The sequence below is a fragment of the Tamandua tetradactyla genome, chromosome 1, assembly GCF_023851605.1.
Source record: "Tamandua tetradactyla isolate mTamTet1 chromosome 1, mTamTet1.pri, whole genome shotgun sequence".
Classification (NCBI taxonomy): Eukaryota; Metazoa; Chordata; class Mammalia; order Pilosa; family Myrmecophagidae; genus Tamandua; species Tamandua tetradactyla.
Window position 1 is genome coordinate 157414588 of NC_135327.1, and position 19531 is coordinate 157434118.

Sequence of the window (19531 nt, forward strand, 5' to 3'; positions counted from 1 at the left end):
TATGTAATTTAGAAGACAGGCTGAAGCTTAGATTGACAATACAGAAGGTAGAAAAAGAGAACATGGTGGGCCTGCAGGAAGATGGGATGGCCACCGATTTTGCAGAGTTGTGTCAAAAAGGGATGGAAGTCGCAGGAGAGGAGAAACCACCTGTTATAGCATACAGATGTAAGGGAAGTCATGACAGCATTTTCAATAAATTACCATCGATGTAAATTCAGAACAGCCAGTGTGAGGTTGTAGTAGTGTTTTAGTTTCCCAGCTGCTAAAACAAACATCATACAGTTGATTGGCTTAAACAATGAGAATTTATTGGCTCATGGTTTTGAGATTAGGAGAAATCCAAACTTGAGGCTTTAGCAAGGTGATACTTTCTCCTGAAAGACGGCAGCATTCTGGGGCTGGTTGCTGGTCATCCTTGCTCCTTGGCTATTCTGTCACATGGCTGTGCACGTGGAGGCCTCTTCTCTCTCTCTTCTGGGTTCACTGACCTCTAGCTTCTGGATGCCCCCTGTGGTTTCTTCTTCTGTGCCCAATTTCCTATGCTTCTAAGGACTTCAGCCAGATCGGGTTAGGTTTGGGCACACTTTGAATAATATCTTCAAAGGTCCTATTTACAAATGGTTCATACCCATAGGAGCAGGAGTTGGCCCCTTAGCATGTGTTTGTGAGGGACATAAGTCAATCCCCCACAAGTAATAACTCATTTCTGATATTATTTATAATAAGGGCTCTATTAAAGACGTTGGATTTTGCCTGGATCTTATAGATATCCCTTTTTATAAAGGTCTAACAATAGGAGTTAGACACACAGTTACTAGTTAAACACTAGTAACCAGTAAACTAGTTAAACACTAGTTTAACTTTAGTTAAACACTAAAGTTTTCAAAGTCCTTATTTATATGATTATGTGCCAATTCTATTTGAGTTCTTTTTCTTCTATGATCCAAATGTAGAATTAAATATATCACTGCATCTTTTTAAAATCTTTGAATTTTGATCCATTTATCTTCCTTTATACCTTCTTTTATATTATAGGTGGGATACTTAATAGATTCTCCAAAGATATAGCAATTTTGGATGATCTTCTGCCTCTTACCATATTTGACTTCATCCAGGTTTGTAACAATAAGTGTCTTTGCATTTGTCATATTGCTTTTTAAAAATAGTCACGAAAAAATGTCAATGAGTTCTTGCTCATTTTTCATTTGATTGAGAAATGAAATCTTGTAATGGTATGAACTTTGTGAATAACGAACTCTTAAAAATAGACATAAATTTAGTAAATTCAGTAATCGGTCAGAACTGTTTAACTGATCCAAACGCAAGGCAATTCCACATTTACATGTAATAACTATTGTGATTTGAGAGGCACAAAACATCATCTTCCCATAAATTATTAGCCACAAAGCATGACATTTTGGACATTGGCATCAGTATTTCCTGGAAACCGACCTACTTTCAAAAGGCCCTTGTTAAAATGAAAAGAATGATTCTCTGAGTGGGCTACACTTTAAACCAGCCTCATCCATTAACACTTTGGCACAGATTAGCTAACCAGTTACCTTGTAGTAAGCACCATCATACATGGGTTGAAGTACAGCTAAGTTTCAAGCAGGTGAGATACAAAAGAAAAATCCTGGGCAAGATCTAGGCGATAGATCTGAAGAGGCCTCCAAGCTGGCCCGGCTCAGGGGATGAAAGGCTCTGGGATGGGGTGACTGACTGGTGATGAGAGTGGAGAAAGGAAGAGAAGATGCAGTATACCTACAGGATACTCCATTAGAACTCCATAAATGACAGAACTTATACCATTGACCTTTGAACCAGGTTTGAGCACAACTTCCTGCCTGGTTTGGACCAAACTTCAGGGAATGAATAGCACTGTCTCCATCTCCTTGGAGAAGCTGTTGGAACATGACACTGCCCATATTGAGATGAACCATTCTCCCCAAGATGACTCCCACCACCTGCAATATTAATACTGTGCTTGAGAGAACCTAGAAAACAAAATAAGAACTACCACATTCACATGTATACACAACTAACATTGGCAGGTGCAGTAAGACCAGACTGTCAGTTTGCCTCATCTGAAATGATCAACACATTTACTATTACAAATGAACCCTGGCATTTTGGATTTCCTTCAGTTTGCTCTGTTTAGAGATATAACTTAGCAACAGCTGCCAGAATTTTTTTGAATTCATGCATTCCAAGTAGTGTGTCCTGACACTGGAGATTTATTTCTTTTTCTAGGAGTGTGCATGACTGTTTTCAGATGTAATATGCTTAAGTCAGGCATAGCCTGGAACGTAGGCATCATGACATGATTGCAAAAGCATTTGAGAATGGTGGCCACTTGATTTTTTCCCCAACTTTTGTGGTCTACTGAGTGTCTTCAGAATCAGTATAAGGCTCATTTCAGAAGTCCTCTAGAAGAGGTAATTTTAATAATTATTGTCTAAATATGATTTTCAAGTCCTTTCTCTTATACTACATATGAATAGTTTCTATCCATCTACCTTGGCTGCTGAGGTTTAGTAGTGGCTTCAAAAATTATCAGGCCAGATTCTTTTAACTTCACATTTCACTTATAATATAGGAGGGTCTGGCATTAAGCAAACATAATATATGACAAATGAAACACAGTAAAAATCTCATTAGATTTGATTTCATCACAGTGTCCTTCAATTTGTGACTGTCTTGGTTTTATATAGCTATGGTCAAATTAATGAAATCTCTCCCTATTCACAATATTCCAGAAACAGAACTATTGCACAAAATAAGGCACATCTGTCAATTTCCTTTTATAAACCTAATTTCTCTTCATTCTGATTTTCTTGCAAATTTGATATCTGTATTGGAACAATGCATAATGAAATTGGAAGATCTAGGTTCAGTTCTGTAGATAATGCTATCTTATCTTGAGCCAGACATTTAATCTCTGAGAATCTCTAGTTTTACACCTGTAAAATCGGAAAGATAAACTGATAATGATCCCTTTTAATTCTAAGGCTATGTGGTTCAGACTGACACACTGTAATTCGACCTTGCCTGACAAATTTATACATGAAACCAAATGGAGGAAAACTTTGTATCCTAGCATCTTACTTACCTTTGTGTCTGGGTGAATGACTTTTCGTAAACAGAAGCGTACATATTTTAAAATTCCCATGTCTTCTATTCTCAGACTTAAAACCTTAAGATTCTTTTTGATTTCTTCTCTCTTAATCCACATGCAGTTACACCCTGATTCTTGCTACTGTGCTCTCTACTGGGTCATTCACATCTTTTTTTTTCCTTCCTATTCATTCTTTTAGCCCCTTGCTTAAAAATTCTCCATCATTATTGAAGTGAAGTATTCTCTATCATTAATGAAGTGAATTCCAAATCTCTGGTTCATTGTATAGTTTTAAATATACTTTTTCCCCTCTTCAAAGTAATCCTTCTTTATTATAATCTGCTCTGGTTTCACAGGCAGCTTTGTGGCTCCTGGTGTAAGGAATGCTTTTAAACTACTTTGTTGGGTGAAAACGTCCTGTCCACTTCCTAGGAGTATGTGTGAATGGTACCTTGCAGGTTTTTATATTCTGTTGATTTTTTTTAATCTTGAGAAAGTGTAGGAGTAAGGTAGAATTGAATGGAAATTAGAAACCTATTTTCACATTTGATGTTCTTTCACCAGTAAAACCTAGTCAGAAATGACTTGTTTCTAATCCATTGTGCATTAAAAACTAGGATAGAATTTGAGGTTTCTTTGCATAATCAGAATATCAACATATTAAGCCAGTGTCTTTAATTTTATACATACTGCTAAATTATTTGACTCTGACCTCAATATATAAGAATAGACTTATATATATGGTAAATGGAGCTATTTTTCCTAATGCTGAGACTCATTTTTCATTTATTTTTGGTTTTGGGCTATGTTCTGGATGATTGTGATCTCTGGAAATCTGATTATCTTGTGAATGTTACTTCACAGTGCAGTTTACAGCTTTCAACAGCAAACAAGAGCACTGATCCTCACTAACTAGCTGAATATTTCCATACTTCCAATGCAACAGCTTTTGTTTTCAGGCATACTGATATTTAATGTGAATCTTTGTTAAGAATAGCCCAGTTAAGTTAAATCACTTTCCCCAGTTAATTATGCTTGGGTCTTTTTTTTAAAAATATTTTTATTGACAAATCTTCACACATATACAGTCCATACATGGTGTATAATCAATGGCTCACAATATCATCACCTAGTTGTGTATTCATCACCATGATCATTTTTAGAGCATTTACATCACTCTAGAAAAGAAATAAAAACAAAAAAATTCATACATCCCATACCCCCATGCCCCTCCCTCTCAGTGACCACTAGTATTTCAATCTACCCCAATTTTTTTACCCCATATCCCCCCCATTATTTATTTATTTTTAATGCATATTTTTTTTGCTCATCTGTCCATACCCTGGATGAAAGGAGCATCAGATACGAGGTTTTCACAATCACACAGTCACACTGTAAAAGCTATGTAGTCATACAGTCATCTTCAAGAATCAAGGCTCCTGGAACACAACTCAACAGTTTTAAGTCATGCTTGGATCTTAATTACTCTCCTTATTTCTTTCTCCAAAAAGACTCTATTTCAAAAAAAAAAAAATAGTTGGCTCATGTTAAAAAAAAAAATTGTACTTGGCCATCAATGAAACATGGTATCATATAATAACTAGGGTATTTGGGAATCTCATTGTATTGATGCCACTTTTAGGGCAAGAATGGAATAGAGAAAACTTTCTTTAAATAATTGCATCATCATTTATCTAGCCCAGTGCTTGGCACAGTAAACATTCATCTGAGTATTTGCTGAATGAATAAAAGCTGGTATTATAAAATTTGATGATTGGAGACCAAGAGATGTTTTCTCCTTAGAGAAGTGTCACTGAAATCGATCATTTGAAGTTTTAGAAGAAAACAACAACCTGTTCAAGAATAATTTATGCATATTTGGGCTACACCTCTCCCCCACCTTCTTCTATCCAAATGTTGTTTCACCACATTAGTTGACAAGTGTATGTATTGCCATTTGTTCGCTGATTAGCATTTAGATGTTATAATAGGCTTATTTTTATAACCCTTGTTGCTGAACAATTACTTTATTAATGCTTTATTCTAATGGTTTATTGTGCAATAAATGTTGACAAATTTTTTCCCTTTTTAAAATGTGTGAATTAAGTGTCAGGTAGAAATATAGAATTTAAGTCTTCAACTAGATTCTGAAGAGCACCAGTCTTGGCTTGTTTCTGAGATTACCAATAGGGCTCTAGTTTTGTAGTGGATAATGTGAAGCTAAAACAAATAGGCCTGACTAAAAGTGATTTTGCCTAAAATTGCAAGGAAAAATTGTCTAAAGTCAACTTAAATTAGCTATCCCCCCCAAAACTTTTGAGGCTCTAGGGTGTTTCCAATTATTAAGTGAGGGAAGCAAAAGAGTTGAGAAGGGGGTAAAATTTATTAAGTATAAATTTTTAAATCTTAAACACAAGAAGATTAGGCCCAAAGAAGTTAGGTAACTTGCCTAAATGATCTAGCCTGTATTTAAACCAGATCTTTCAGAGGTTTCCAAAATATATGTTTGATTTTTCAAAAATTGTCTAAACAAAATAAATCTTAGAATTTTTATTCATACTAAAATTGTTTCAGAGTAAAAAGTTCATGTTTAAAAATTCCAGACTTAAAAATTTTATATTAATTAAAAATTTTACTTAGCACAGTGCACTTTTAAGTGTATGGCAAATGAGACCATCCCTAGATCAAAGAATATCATGTTTTAAAAACTTCAGAAAAAGGTTATTATCTGGTAGTGAAATTATATTTTATAGAAAAACACCTACCTCCTTGTTAAGGATAGTGCAGATCTCCCTCTCTAAGCCCCGCTCTGCAAGGAACATCATTACCCTGGTGTGAATCTCCCTGGCAACGTAGGATGTGACTCCCAGGGATGAGCCTGGCCCTGGCACCATGGGATCACCAATGCCTTCTTGACCAAAGAAGGGAAAAGAAATATAACAAAATAAGGTATCAGTGGCTAAAGAGAGTTGAGAGGTTATTCTGAGACTACTTATTCAAGCTTCAGATGGTTGTTGCTAATTGTCAAAATTTGCCAAATCCCAATCGACATCATTCCTGCTAACCCTAAAGAACACCCAGAGCTCTAAATGAGATCCTACAAAAGTTGCATACACTGTTTACTTTTCAGAAACCTGAAATCTTTAGATGATTCCTAGGCCAGATAAATCCTGAAACACAGAGGCATCAGTCTCTCTGAGAACTTCAGCCAGTTCCATCTCCATATCCCATATTGTCAACACCCCTTTTCAACATGAAAAGAGTTAGAATGGGCATAGCCCAAATATTCATAAAGATTGGGAGAAGGCTCAAAAATGGAGGAAGAGTTATAATAGAGAAGCTAGGATTTAACAAATGACTACTGAGTCATTATAGTAATATTTCTTTTTAGTCTCCAGTGTCTTGGAGCAGCTAAGAGGACAAACCTGAAATTGTAGAACTGTAACCCACATCAAACTTTGAAATCTGTTCTATAACTACTTGTTAAAATGCACCCTTCAATTTATTGCTTTTTTGTATGTATGTTGTATTTCACAATAAAAAATGTTAAAAAAGAAAGAATGGGGCAGACAGTGAAGAGCTTGTTTAGCTTATCACTGACATATCTTGTCTGTCCTGCAACATAAAAATGCACCACGAAATGAAACAAAATAAAACGTCAATGGCTGAGAGATTCCAAACAGAGTCGAGAAGTTATCCTGGAAGTTATGCTTATGCATTAAATAGATATCTCCTGTTTAGTTAAGGTGTAATGGAGAGGCTGTGTTCCAGTAGCCGTGTTTCTTGAAGATGAATGTATAAGGATATAGCTTTTGCAGTGTGACTGTGCGGTTGTGAAAAATTGTGTCTGATGCTCCTTTTATCCACCTTATCGACAGACAAGTAGAACGTATGGATTAAAAATAAATAAATAATAGGGGGAACAAATGTTAAAATAAATTTAGATTGAAATGCTAGGGATCAATGAAAGGGAAGGGTAAGGGGTATGTATGAGTTTTTTTCTGTTTTCTTTTTATTTCTTTTTCTGAATTGATGCGAATGTTCTGAGAAATGATCATGATGATGAATATACAACTATGTGATGATTTTGTGAGTTATTGATTATTTAACAAGAATGGAATGATCATATGGTAAGAATGTTTGTGTTTGTATGTGGTTATGGTTCAGGAAAAAATGATTATGGTGAAGAATACACAACTATGATATGATATTGTGAGCCACTGATTGTATACCATGCATGGACTGTATGTTTGTGAAGATTTGTCAATAAAAATATATTTTTTAAAAATGTACTCACCAATATGTTTTCTTTGATCCTACAGTTATTATTAATTGTGATTGGCGCTGTAGCAGTAGTCTCGGTTTTAAGACCCTACATCTTCCTCGCAACAGTGCCTGTGATGGTCGCATTTATTATGTTGAGAGCATACTTCCTTCACACTTCACAGCAACTCAAACAACTGGAATCTGAAGGTATGACTACTGAAACTCCAAGGTTTGCCCTTGAAAGAAATCCATGAGTTACTTGGCAATTTTAAATTCTTCAATTAATCTGTTTGCCAGATTTTTTCCCTCCTTTTAAACTCTTGCATTGTGTAGCAATGTGAATTGCAAAGTATGCCTGCATTGTTGTTAATTAATGACCATGTGATTAATTTCATTTTTAAATCAAGTGTGTAACATCTTACCAGGCTTAGTATATTGGTATTCATTCATAATTCACTTAGATAAGTTAAACTTTAAAGTGATAGTGCTACTTTTACTAAAGGTTTCTCCAGGTTCCAGAGCAGTACTGGACAAAATCTTCTCTCCCTCTTGTTTCCTTCAGACACCCTTCTTTTATATCCTGGGCCTGGATTTTTGTGTGTCCCCAAACATTGCTTGAGCTGTTTGGGAAGTACATTCTTCAATAATAGCCTTGGTGTGGGTATATTTTCAGGGGATAAATTTCCAGAGTATTTTTACTATGAAGTTTATTAGCTAAATTAGGTTACATAAGATTTCCTTAGAGATGCTTGAATAAATTGTCCTAAAAGAAAAACATTTTTTTCCTCTCAGCAGTGATTAATTTAGGATTTGCCAGAAAAATTAAAAGTCCAGAGGTAGCCAAGAAAAATAAATAAATAATGGCAGTGATTTTATAAGTTCCTTTCCATGGTGACAAAGTGAAAATGGAAAGTAACTCATTAAAAATAATATCACATCTATTTAAAGTATGGCATGAGAGTGAATAACCTCTCTGATGACATTTCTGCATTGATTCTCTTTAAATTAGTGTTTTTTAATGTATACTGCAGTATGAATTTGCATTCTGTACTAAACAATTTGTTTTGCATGGGAATATGTCACAGCCAGGAGTCCAATTTTCACTCATCTTGTTACAAGCTTAAAAGGATTGTGGACACTTCGTGCCTTTGGACGCCAGCCTTACTTCGAAACCCTGTTCCACAAAGCTCTGAATTTACACACTGCCAACTGGTTCTTATACCTGGCGACACTACGCTGGTTCCAGATGAGAATAGAAATGATTTTTGTCATCTTCTTCATTGCTGTTACCTTCATTTCTATTTTAACAACAGGTACTACGAACTCTAATATTTAGTTGAACGTTAAGTTAAACATTTTGTCAGTGTATAAACTGCTATGTTCTTATAGGTTAAACTTTCAGATATTTTCAAACAGATTTTGTGGGGAGTTTATTAATCAAAAAGAAGGTTGGTTTGCTGTTGAGCAAATGATTGATTTGAATTGGAGTTTTATGTGGTTTTATCCCTGCTTTACAATTTTAAAAACTGGGACATGGAGAATGTCAGATAGCAAATCTGTGATCGAAAGAGAAAAAGATAATCTCTTTACTCTCATATTGGTAAAGGGCCCTTGCTTCAAAATAATAGATCATTTTATTATTTACTTATTATTATTAAAGAGCTCTCTGCATAGGAGGAAAGAAACAGTCACATTTATAAACATACCCACCCACAGCCAGTTCCCCTCCTCAGTAAGTTCTGTTTTTTTAAAAGCCAGCTGGTGAGCTTAATTATTCTAATATGAATTTTTTGAGGGAAAAAAATACTACCACAGAAGTAGTTTATCTAAACTTAGATAAATGTAGCCATATTTTTCAAATACAAATGTCCTGTATTTTAAGATATTTGGGTGAAAAAATATTTCATAATTAAACTTCATATAAACAGATGAGTTCCTCTAATTTAAGAGGTTGAATTTCTGAGCTATAGGAAGTTTTGATGAATACGTTATATACGGGACAATAGGCAAAGATTCAGAACAAATGCTGAATCGTAGAAATTGTTTGGTTTAGGAACAGAATTCTGCTCAAACCCAAATAAAGCATTTTTTGGACAGTTATAGGAGTACCTCCTAGAAGCCCAAGGCAGGAGGCACAGTTGATCTCACAGAGGAATTGGAACAGCTGCTAAAGTCAGACTCAGCTCTCCCCACCTCTTCTGTCTCTGTTCTGATGCTGCTTCATACAGTTCTCTCTCTGAAGACTGACTTTCCAGATGTGCCCTGGTTGTACCATTTGGTTTTATGAGGCCTCTCCGTTCAGCCTCCCTGAAATGACAGGAGAATTTCTCCCTTCCAGTTAGCAAAGTCCTAGAAGGAACAGCAAATAGGCTCCTGGGGTGCACTCTGTTACTATGAGACTCACAGATATGCCACACCTGTAGTTCCCGCAGCTGGGGCTATGGGAAATTGCTCTGGGAAAGGAGTGTAAGTGGTCAGGCAAATGAACTAAATCCTCTGCAGTCAGCAATTTTTGGAAACTTTATAAAAAATTAAGGTTCTTTTTAAGTTCAGAATTAAAAAAAAAATTCCCTTTAAATTGTTTTAAACAGGAGAAAAGAGGGCTAGGTTACATGAACAAATATCTGTTAGCAATTAATTCAAAATTAGTTTGAATTTTGCTTTATATATCATATGCTTTAACATAATGGTTAGTAGTATGAATGAGTTCTGCTTTGCTCATTAAGCAACACATTGGATGTTCAGCCATAGTGGATGCTGGCCACGCAGCTTGTAGCAACCCTGACTATACTGTTCTTCAGCTGTACTAACTTGCACACATTAATTAACCTTTCTAAGTCCCTCATTTTCCTTATCTATAAATAGATATAAAATAGTACCTATTGCACAGGTATGTGGTGAGTGGTAAATGTGATAATTTGTACAAAGCATAAAAAACATAGTGTTTAGATCATGGTAAGTACCCAATAGATGTTGTATTAATTGTATCATTGTTATTATTACTAAAATTTTATCTTATCTTAATCCCCTGATGAATAACATATTGGGACCCTGGATAAATCTTACCTACTTAGAATAAATGAATTAGTACTAAAAGCAGACAGCTCCTATGTATTTGTTGTCTTCTCTTAGAGGTATTATGGAAACAAAAAAAAATTCAGTAGAAATACTTTGATGAATTCTTTCTCCCAAAATTAGAATCCTAGGACAATTTCTATGATAATTTCTTCTTGCATTATAGATGCAAAATCTATCTTCCCCAGGGACTTGGTAACCTAAATTTATAATAATTTAAGTTAAGGGCTTTCCTGTCAGAAAAATGTTATGGCCATAAATACTGAGTATTTGTGAATATCAATTAGTAGTCCCTTTCAGCATTGACAAACCATTTACTCTAATTAACTGCTTGAGTGTTGTTCTTTCCAGGTGAACTGTTTTTGTTTTTGTTGTTGCTTTGTTTTTGTTGTTGAGATAAAGGCAAATCTTTTCTCTTTCCCAAATGGCAAACCCATGAATTTTCTGAATGTTCCATGAAAGCCTGCTCTCAACTTCTTCATAGAGGAGCTCTTCTGAACACTATATATATATTTTCCCTTGGCCATCTGAGCTCTTCAGAGTAACAGTAAAAGAAAGAAAGATGGTATCTACCCAACACCAACAGCCTCTGTAGTACCTGAAGCATTTTTTTAAAGGACAACTCTTTCCTGATATTCATTCTCTTTTTGATTTTAAACATTGGTTGAATGCTTACTATGTGCAGAGTACCATTGCTACTGTTAGATGCTGTGGTGAACTGAGATGAAAGAAAGGTTAAAATTAGCACAAAATTGAAATGTGAATTTCATGTGATGTTTCTACAGAAGAGGTATAAATGAAGTGGTTCACAGAAGAAAGAAATATATCAGGTGGTTTATTTTTTTTTCCTAAAAAATGAAGACTTTAAAAATATCTGTTTTCCATCTATAGGTGACGGGGAAGGAACAGTTGGTATTATTCTAACTTTGGCCATGAATATCATGAGTACATTGCAGTGGGCTGTGAACTCCAGCATAGATGTGGACAGTTTGGTAAGCCATTGTTATTTTTTTTAAATTTATGAAAAATGTCAGACAAACCAAAAAGTAGAGTTAATAATATAAGAAACAGCTGTTTGTCCAACACCCCGCTTAAGAAATCCAAACTTATAGATAATCGAAAGGCCACTGAGAGTCTCTGAAAAAAATCCATATTTCTCCTTTCTTCCACAGCAAAAAGCTTCAATCTAGAATCACATGTTATATTAAGCTGACATAGTTCTTTAGTCTTTTGCACTCTGAAACAATTTCTTGGTCTTTCCTTGACTTTCATTTTCTCAAGAATTTTGAGAATTACACCCACTTGTTTCATAGAAACAATTTGCATCTGTCTGATATCTCCTTACAGTGAGATTCAGATTCTGCACCTAGCAGGAATATCCTAGAAGTGATGGTATGTTTTTCTCATTGCATTCTGTCGGGTGGCTCATGATTTTTATTTTTTCCTCATTGTTGGAGATAAATAAATAAACTTTGGTTATTTGATTAAACTATGTCTGCTAGACTTCTCTACTGTAGAGTTACTCTTTCTCCTTTTAGAAATAAATACATATTATGTAAGGGGGTATTTTGGTTTGCTAATGCTGCCAGAATACAATATATCAGAAATGGATTGGCTTTTACAAAGAGGAGTTATTAGGTAACATATTTACAGATCTAAGGCCAATAAAATGTTCAAATTAAGGCAATCAGCAAGAGGATCCCTTCACTCAAGAAAGGCCAATTGTGTCTGGGGTTACTCTGTCAGATGAGAAGGCATATGGCAATGTCTGCTGATCCTTCTCTCCTAGGTTGGTTTCAAGATGGCTCTCTCAGCTTCTGTGTTCTCTCCTGGGTGCTTTTTTTCTCTCTGCATTCTTCACTTGGCTTCATCTCTCTGCTCTCTGTGTTGGCTCTGAGCGCCTTCAATTTTCTGCCTTTTATTCCCTTCATAGAGGACTTCAGTAACAGGATTAAGACCCACCTTGAATTGGGTGGGTCACATCTCCTTGGAAACAACCTAATCAGAAGGTCTCACCCAACAATAGGTCTGCTCTCACAAGATTGGATTAAAAGAACATAGACTTTTCTGGGGTGCATAACGATTTCAAACCAGTACATATGGTATATACATACATATTTACATACACACATTTGTATCTGTATTTATTCCTATGTCTATGTAGCATAGCTATGGCTATATATATATACATATATCTCTCTCTATATATATATATAGAGAGAGAGATAAATAGATGGAAAACCATGCATTCATACCGATGCCTCTGATTTCAGTCTATTATGGTAAGGTTCATTGTTTTTTTTTCTCTTTTCATAAGTATAATTCCCTTCTCCAACAGTGAGATACCTGGATCCCATTATCATCAATATATTTACCTATTTGTTTGATCCGCTGGATGCAATCAGTCTCACTTGAGCACAGCACCCCACCTTCACACGAATACCCTGTCACCCACCTTCTGGGCCTTGTACCAGGGCTCCTCTAACCAGGTGGCATCCTCCTCACTGTGCCCAGACTCAGAGACCCCACCATGCCACCCCGCCCTGGCCAGTGTGGATGCCCTCCTCATCCCACCTAGGATCTAGCACCTGGCACTGGGCTGCCCTCCCATGAGGATGCCCTCACATTCTTCTTGGGTTCTTGTTCTCCACACTGGGATGCCTCTACCCCTTGAACCCTGATATCTTATGCTGGACTAACACCACTTCACTGTGCCTGTGTTCAGAAACCCTGTGCTGACTGCCCCCTGAATGATGCTGTCCTCCCTCCACCCAGCCTCTAAGACCCTGCAATAGGCTGTGCCATGTAAATGCCCTCCTTACCCCACTCAGGCTCTGGCAGCCTACCCTGGCTGGCCTTCTGGTCTGACTACCCTTTTTATCTGAATGTCTTTAGCCTAGACATTCCCCCCAAATAGCCACATCTTAATTCCAAACCTGTGACTATGTAACTTAATATGGCCAAAGAGACTTTGCTTATGTGATTAGATTAAGGATCCTGAGATGAGGATCATAAGAGGGAGGCAGGAGGATCAGTATCAGAGAAGGAGATGTGATGATGGGAGCAGAGCTTCTACTAATGCAGCCATGAGTCAAGGACTGTGGGCAGCTTCTAGAATCTGGAAAAGGAAAGGAAACAGATTATCCTTTAGAGCCTCCAGAAGAAACACAGGCCTGCTGATCCATTTTGACTTATGTCCAGCAGAACTTTGAAATGATCAATTTGCATTGTCTTGAGTACTAAATTTGTGGTAATTTGTTACAGTAGTAATGGGAAAGTAGTACATCTACCTGATGACTTTTAGACTAAATTTCTCTGGAAGAAAAGGGAAGGTGAAAAGGAAAAGGAAGAAGGGGAACTCGAGTTTCTTTCTTACTCAGCTATCTTTCAGTTAATAATTTTCAAGGAAATTATTTATTTCATCTTGCTTTTCCAACTTATCAGCATAACATTTTTCATAGTATTCTTTTTTATATTTTTAAATTTCTATGGTCTCTTCCCACCCCATCAAAATTGCCAAGTATTTGTATACTTTCTTAGTCTGTGCAAGGACCATGTTTTATCTTTGTTGTTTCTATTGTCTTAGTGCTCTAGAACTTAGATTCTGCAGTAAAGTTTATGTGCTAACATTGGATTAGGGGGCAAATTTCCACGGCAGCAAGAGTGAGAGAGAAAAGAGAGTGAGGCAGATTTTCTCATTTTGATTAATGAAACAAAATGCATAATTTTCAATCATAACTATATGCTATAGTTGATCTGGGTAGTTTAATCATTGATCTCTTTTAGTCTTTTTTAGAATATTGTATTTAAAATCATTCACCCACTACTGCATTAGTATCTAGAAACACGAGTTGAGAATGACTATATTGTGACATTTTGCTCTTAAGTTTCCTTCCCCATTCTCTTGAATAGTTCACATGATCTCAAACTGCACACATTCATTCAGTTATGAAATTCATATAATCAAGTCCTATCAAAACAAATATCTTTAGAAATATATCTCTAAGGGAAAAAAACATGACTTTTTAGTGCCCTATTCTTGCCCATGTGTCTTAAATAGTATTTTATTTACCAAAGCAATTTAATAATTCACTGAAATGTAACTTTGTCTTAACATGATTTAATATAGGTTTTATCGTTTTTCTTTAATATTATTTTTTGAGTCCGATCAGTTATTTTTAGCATTTTTACCGTTCTCCTCACTTAGCTCTATTCTAGTATGCTTTTGGGGTTGGGTCTTGTAAGTGTACTGAAAAGTGTTTGTTGGAAAGTAGCAGGAGAATTTAAAGGAAAGATTGTGCTTACATTCATTTAATTATTTATTCGAACTTTCTACAACTTCAACTCTACATTTTAGGTCCTCATGGACTTTATCTGTTTCTTTATATAATGACATCTTCCTGCTTTGTATATGAAGAGTTCCTTTTTCTTGAACTTAATTTCTTGACTTGTGTTAATAGCCTTTAAACTATGAAGTCAAAACCTTTGTTTGGTGCATTTCTATTCTGCATGTCCGGTTGCCATTAGCATTCTTTTAAGGCAATTTCACCTTTATTCTAGCTTTTTCTGTGGGTGTCCTGAGCTTAGTGACCTGTGCTTTGACATTTTTTTCTTTCATCTCACAATATAAATGGATCTTTGCAAGAAACTATTATATTATAATATAGTATGAACAGTATCAATATTTGCATTTGATCTCATTTTTAAAAGTCATGCTCTTTTGTTTTTATGTCAAAGTGAATGTTATTTTTCAATTTAGTGCCAAATACAAGTGACCTTTGCTAGGCTTTGTGGGCATTTGTCTAGTATTATTTGCCACCATACTGCTGTTAACTATGCAGTTATTAAAGTTATACAGTAACCTTTTTATGTTCATCTTGGCATACGTTGAGAGCAGAAGGGGAGTTGATATAGCTATGCCCTCAAATTTCATGTCTATATGATATGAGCATTAAGGTCCTTGTGATCTCACAAGTAAAAACTCAATGTCATTTTACTTTACTGAGTTGTTAACTCATTCAGAGCTGTATTTGAAAAGAATTAAACAGGTGTTTTGTTTGACCATGCCTTTAGTTTTCCAATGTAGGGACACTCAGGAAAAAAAAAAGACTTTTAGACTTGGAAAGAATATTCCATATACCTCCCTGGCCTAGGTTAGATATGGATGGAGAGTTGAATGTTGACTGAATGATGATATTGTAAAAATGGCAACATGGATCTTCTTTTTCCTCTCACCTGTTGTTACATCCAGATGTCTAACTTTCACTTTCCACTAGTAAAGGTAATATTCAATTGATAACCCAACTGCTGCCTCAAAATATTTTGTACTCATTACAATGAATCCCAAATATCAACACTCAACACTGGCCAACAACCCTTTCATTGCATTTTCCCAATAAATTCCCTGTTTTATTTCCAAAAACAACTATTTCCTATTTTCTTGTCTTTTCTCAAATGCTCCAATAATCCTACTCCTGCATTCTCAGCCAATAACCTCAAGGCATACTTCATAGGAAAATAGAGATGTAACCAGAAATAATTTCCTCCTTTCCCTCCACCAGTTGTACCATTCAGTTATGACTCTACTTTTGTGCTCTGTCTTCTTTCCTGTGTCCTTGCTCCTATGTAGAGCCAGTTCCTTCATATATTCAATCACCTCTTCACTACTGGACCTTTCTCCCTGTCATTAAAAAAACAACCTTTCTTTGAAGCTGTCAAAGAATAGCTCAAGCTATCTCCCTATTTCTTTGACCTACTTAGAGCAGAACTTCTTGAAGGAGTGTCTTTCTCCATTTTTTCCCCTACCGTTCTTTCTACAACCTACTTCATTTCATTTCTGTCATCCCAGTGACTCATGGCTAACATCTTGCCAGAGCCAATATCGTTCTGTCTCTTCTTCTCTCAGCAGTATTTATGCCATGGACAAATCCATCTTCTCATGGAACTTTCTTTTCTTGCTTCCGTGATGCTATTCCCACCTTATTTTCCTTTTACCTTCCTGGCTGCTTCTGAGTCCTCCTTGCTGGCCCTTTCTCTTCTTGAAGTTCTCCAAGCAGCATGCCCCATGGCCATATTCCAGCCTTTTTCTATCTACACTCTTTCTAGCTGTTTCTATCTAACCTAATCCCATGCTCAGAAACTATCTCTTAATGAATCACAAATTTATGTTTTAGCCTAGACCTCTTTTCTGTGCTCCAGATATATACAATTACCAATTTGACCCCTCAATTTGTTCATAAAACACAGTGATAGATTGTCTTGCAGTGGACCTAACATTTTGGGACATAAATTCCTGTCCAGAACTGCCTCAGAATATACACAGGGTATCAAGAGACCATTAAAAGGAGACAGAGCATCCTGTTCTACCTACTAATTTGTCTGGCCTTTTCCAGCAGGTTGTGAAAAATACATCTGAACCTTGTCGCCTTATGGAACCTCTGAATGATCCCAGAAATTTAAAGCAAAGTAAAATTATCATATAGTCTAATTTAATAATTCCCATTGGAAACATCCATGTTAGGGAATTTTCTGATATTTGAATTAATATCACAATGTTCTAAAAACTATTATTTCTAATTCACTCTTCACTTTAACATAAATGTTATTCGTATCTCTCTATTCATTTCAATTGTATTTTTCATAGCATTCTGTGCATAGATGAAAAGAGAAATATTTCTTCTTTTTAACCTCACACCTCAAATATATGGATTATAGTTCTTATTACCAAAGCTATTATTCTATATTTTTTGCCTCTTTAATTTAAAAACCTGCATAATGTTTTACTTTCTTTGGATTCTCAAGGTGCCTGCCGTTTTTAGTATAGTAAAGCTTGTCTTTCTTCTATGCTTAGCTGCTTTAACATTATATAACTTTAAGAGGCAATGCATTCTGTCTTTGTTTGCCAGGGCTGCTTAACAAATACCACAGACTGGTTGGATTAAACAGAAGGAATTTATTTTCTCACACTTTTGGAGGCTAGAAGTCCAAAATCAAGGTATTAGCAAGCTTGTATTTTCTCAGTATTCTGGTGGTGGCTTGCTGGCATAACAATTTTTGCCTCTGTCGCATGGCCATCTGTCTCCTTTCGCCCCCTCCTCACTCCTACTCTGTGCCCAGATTTTCTCTGCTTATGAGGACTCCAGTCATATTACAATAAGGCCTGCCCTGATTCAGTTTGCTCTCATCTTAATCGGATCTTCAAAGATCCTATTTACAGAACCGGAGATTAGGATTTGAGTATGTCTTTGTGGGAAACATGATTCAATCCATTACACATACCTAGATTTCTGCCTCCATGAATGAAAGAAGATTAAATAATCAAGAGCTAGGAAGGGTGCTAAAGGCCATGTTTCAAACAGTGATATCAAGCCACACTCATAGTCATATTGTTTGAATGAGGCAGTTGACAATCCATGTCTTTTCAGGACTTCTAACGTCTAATAAGCACAACTAAAATGTTCAGGGATGTGTATATTATCCTGCTTCCTTAATTTTCCAACTGAAGCAGCAAGAGAACCATCCCTCTTTTTGTTAGTTGTCTCCCCTATTGTACCATGTGCTTTTAATAATGTAAGAGTAAGGAACTTACGAAGGTGAGGGGGACAACCATGCTTATTTAGGGCTCAGGTGTATATTTTAGTTAGTGAGGCTCCAGAAGGTTCTTGCAAGATTGATGCAATCTGAGAAGAGTTTTTCTGTCAATAGAAACTCCCTCTGTTTCTCCTTTGTCTTTTTATTGCCTGTGTTTATTTTGGGTTCCAGGAAAGATCAAGTGACTGACTTCACATTGACTGAAAAAAATCTGATGGAAGGAGAAAAGGGAAGCCTGGCTTTCTTCCTTTCTCCTGATGTCTAATTATCTTGTGTTAGAAGAAATTTGCCAATGAAAATCTGAGGGGAGGGGGGAAGATTTATTTTCTCTATTTCTTTTGTTGTTATTGTTATTGTTGGTTCCATTTTAAGGATCTCTTGATCATACCTTTCATTATTTTTCTGTTGTCATGAGCCTTTGTGATATATTTTTTATGTATGAACTCTGTCCCTAGACCTCTTTCCATCCAACTATCCTCTTTCCATTTAATCATTCTCTTTCCATCCTACAGCATGGTTATGGTAGCAAAAACTCTGTATTCCAGCTCTGGACTTGCCACCAAGGAGTTGTGTGACTCCACCAAGGACTTAGGCAAGTCATATCCCTAGTGAGGTCTTCCCTTTGTAAAATCAAAGTCTAGTTAGAAAATGTCTAAGGTTCCTGCCAGCTCTGACATTCTTTCTCTTCTGGACACTTTTCATATGAAAGATTTCAGCTCTTGATTAGCACTTATATAGACACTATTCTATATTCTCACTTAAATCACAGTCAGCCTTATCCCTTAATGCTAAGGGGCATTGATTAAGTTATCCATCACTGTAATTATCAGAGTTGATCAAAGAACTTTGACCCAGTGTGTTACTAGAACCAAGAAAGAGAAAGAAAATAGTCATTTTGATGTTTTCTAGTCTTGCATTAGTAGGAGAGCATCTGAGAATGTAAAGGGGTTGCTGGAGTATTTGTGGGGCTTTCTGCCTGTCCCTTCAATTTTCTTTTTTTGTACAATGAAGGAATGGATTAGATCAGAGAGGCTTAACCTGGCAGTACTGAGGAACTAAATATACAGATTGCTCAGGTTCCTGTAAGACTAATTAAATCATTTCTGTGTGGTTGACAGGATGTGACTAGGCATGTTGTCTACATTTTTTAAAGTGCTCCAGATCGTTTAAATGTGAGTACAGGGTTGTGAGTTAGATGATCTCTAGGATTAATTTTAACTTTGATTTTCTGTGAGTCAAACTTCTTTAAAGAGCCAGGAAGTAAATATTTTGGGGTCTGTGGATATAAATTTGTATGGCAGTTATGCAACTGTGCATTGTAGTACAAAGCAGCCATAGACAATATGTAAATAAATGAGCCTAGATTTGGCCTGTGGCCATAATTTGCAGACCCTCGATCTATGGGATAGAATCCACTTTTGTTGGAGCACCAGCAAATCATGTTTGTCCCATATATCAGTCAATGATACAGGCATAAAA

General features: G+C 36.0%; 1 protein-coding gene across 3 annotated transcripts in view; it reads left to right on the top strand.

The window, feature by feature from the left end:
* The window catches only part of CFTR (CF transmembrane conductance regulator), a 192751-nt gene that overhangs the window by 132972 nt on the left and 40248 nt on the right, over positions 1-19531 (top strand). For all 3 annotated transcript variants that reach the window (XM_077116506.1, XM_077116591.1, XM_077116678.1), the window contains 4 exons: positions 1039-1118; positions 7444-7594; positions 8473-8700; positions 11354-11454. In XM_077116506.1, the coding sequence (XP_076972621.1) occupies positions 1039-1118; positions 7444-7594; positions 8473-8700; positions 11354-11454 (560 nt within the window). The remainder of the gene's footprint in view (positions 1-1038; positions 1119-7443; positions 7595-8472; positions 8701-11353; positions 11455-19531) is intronic.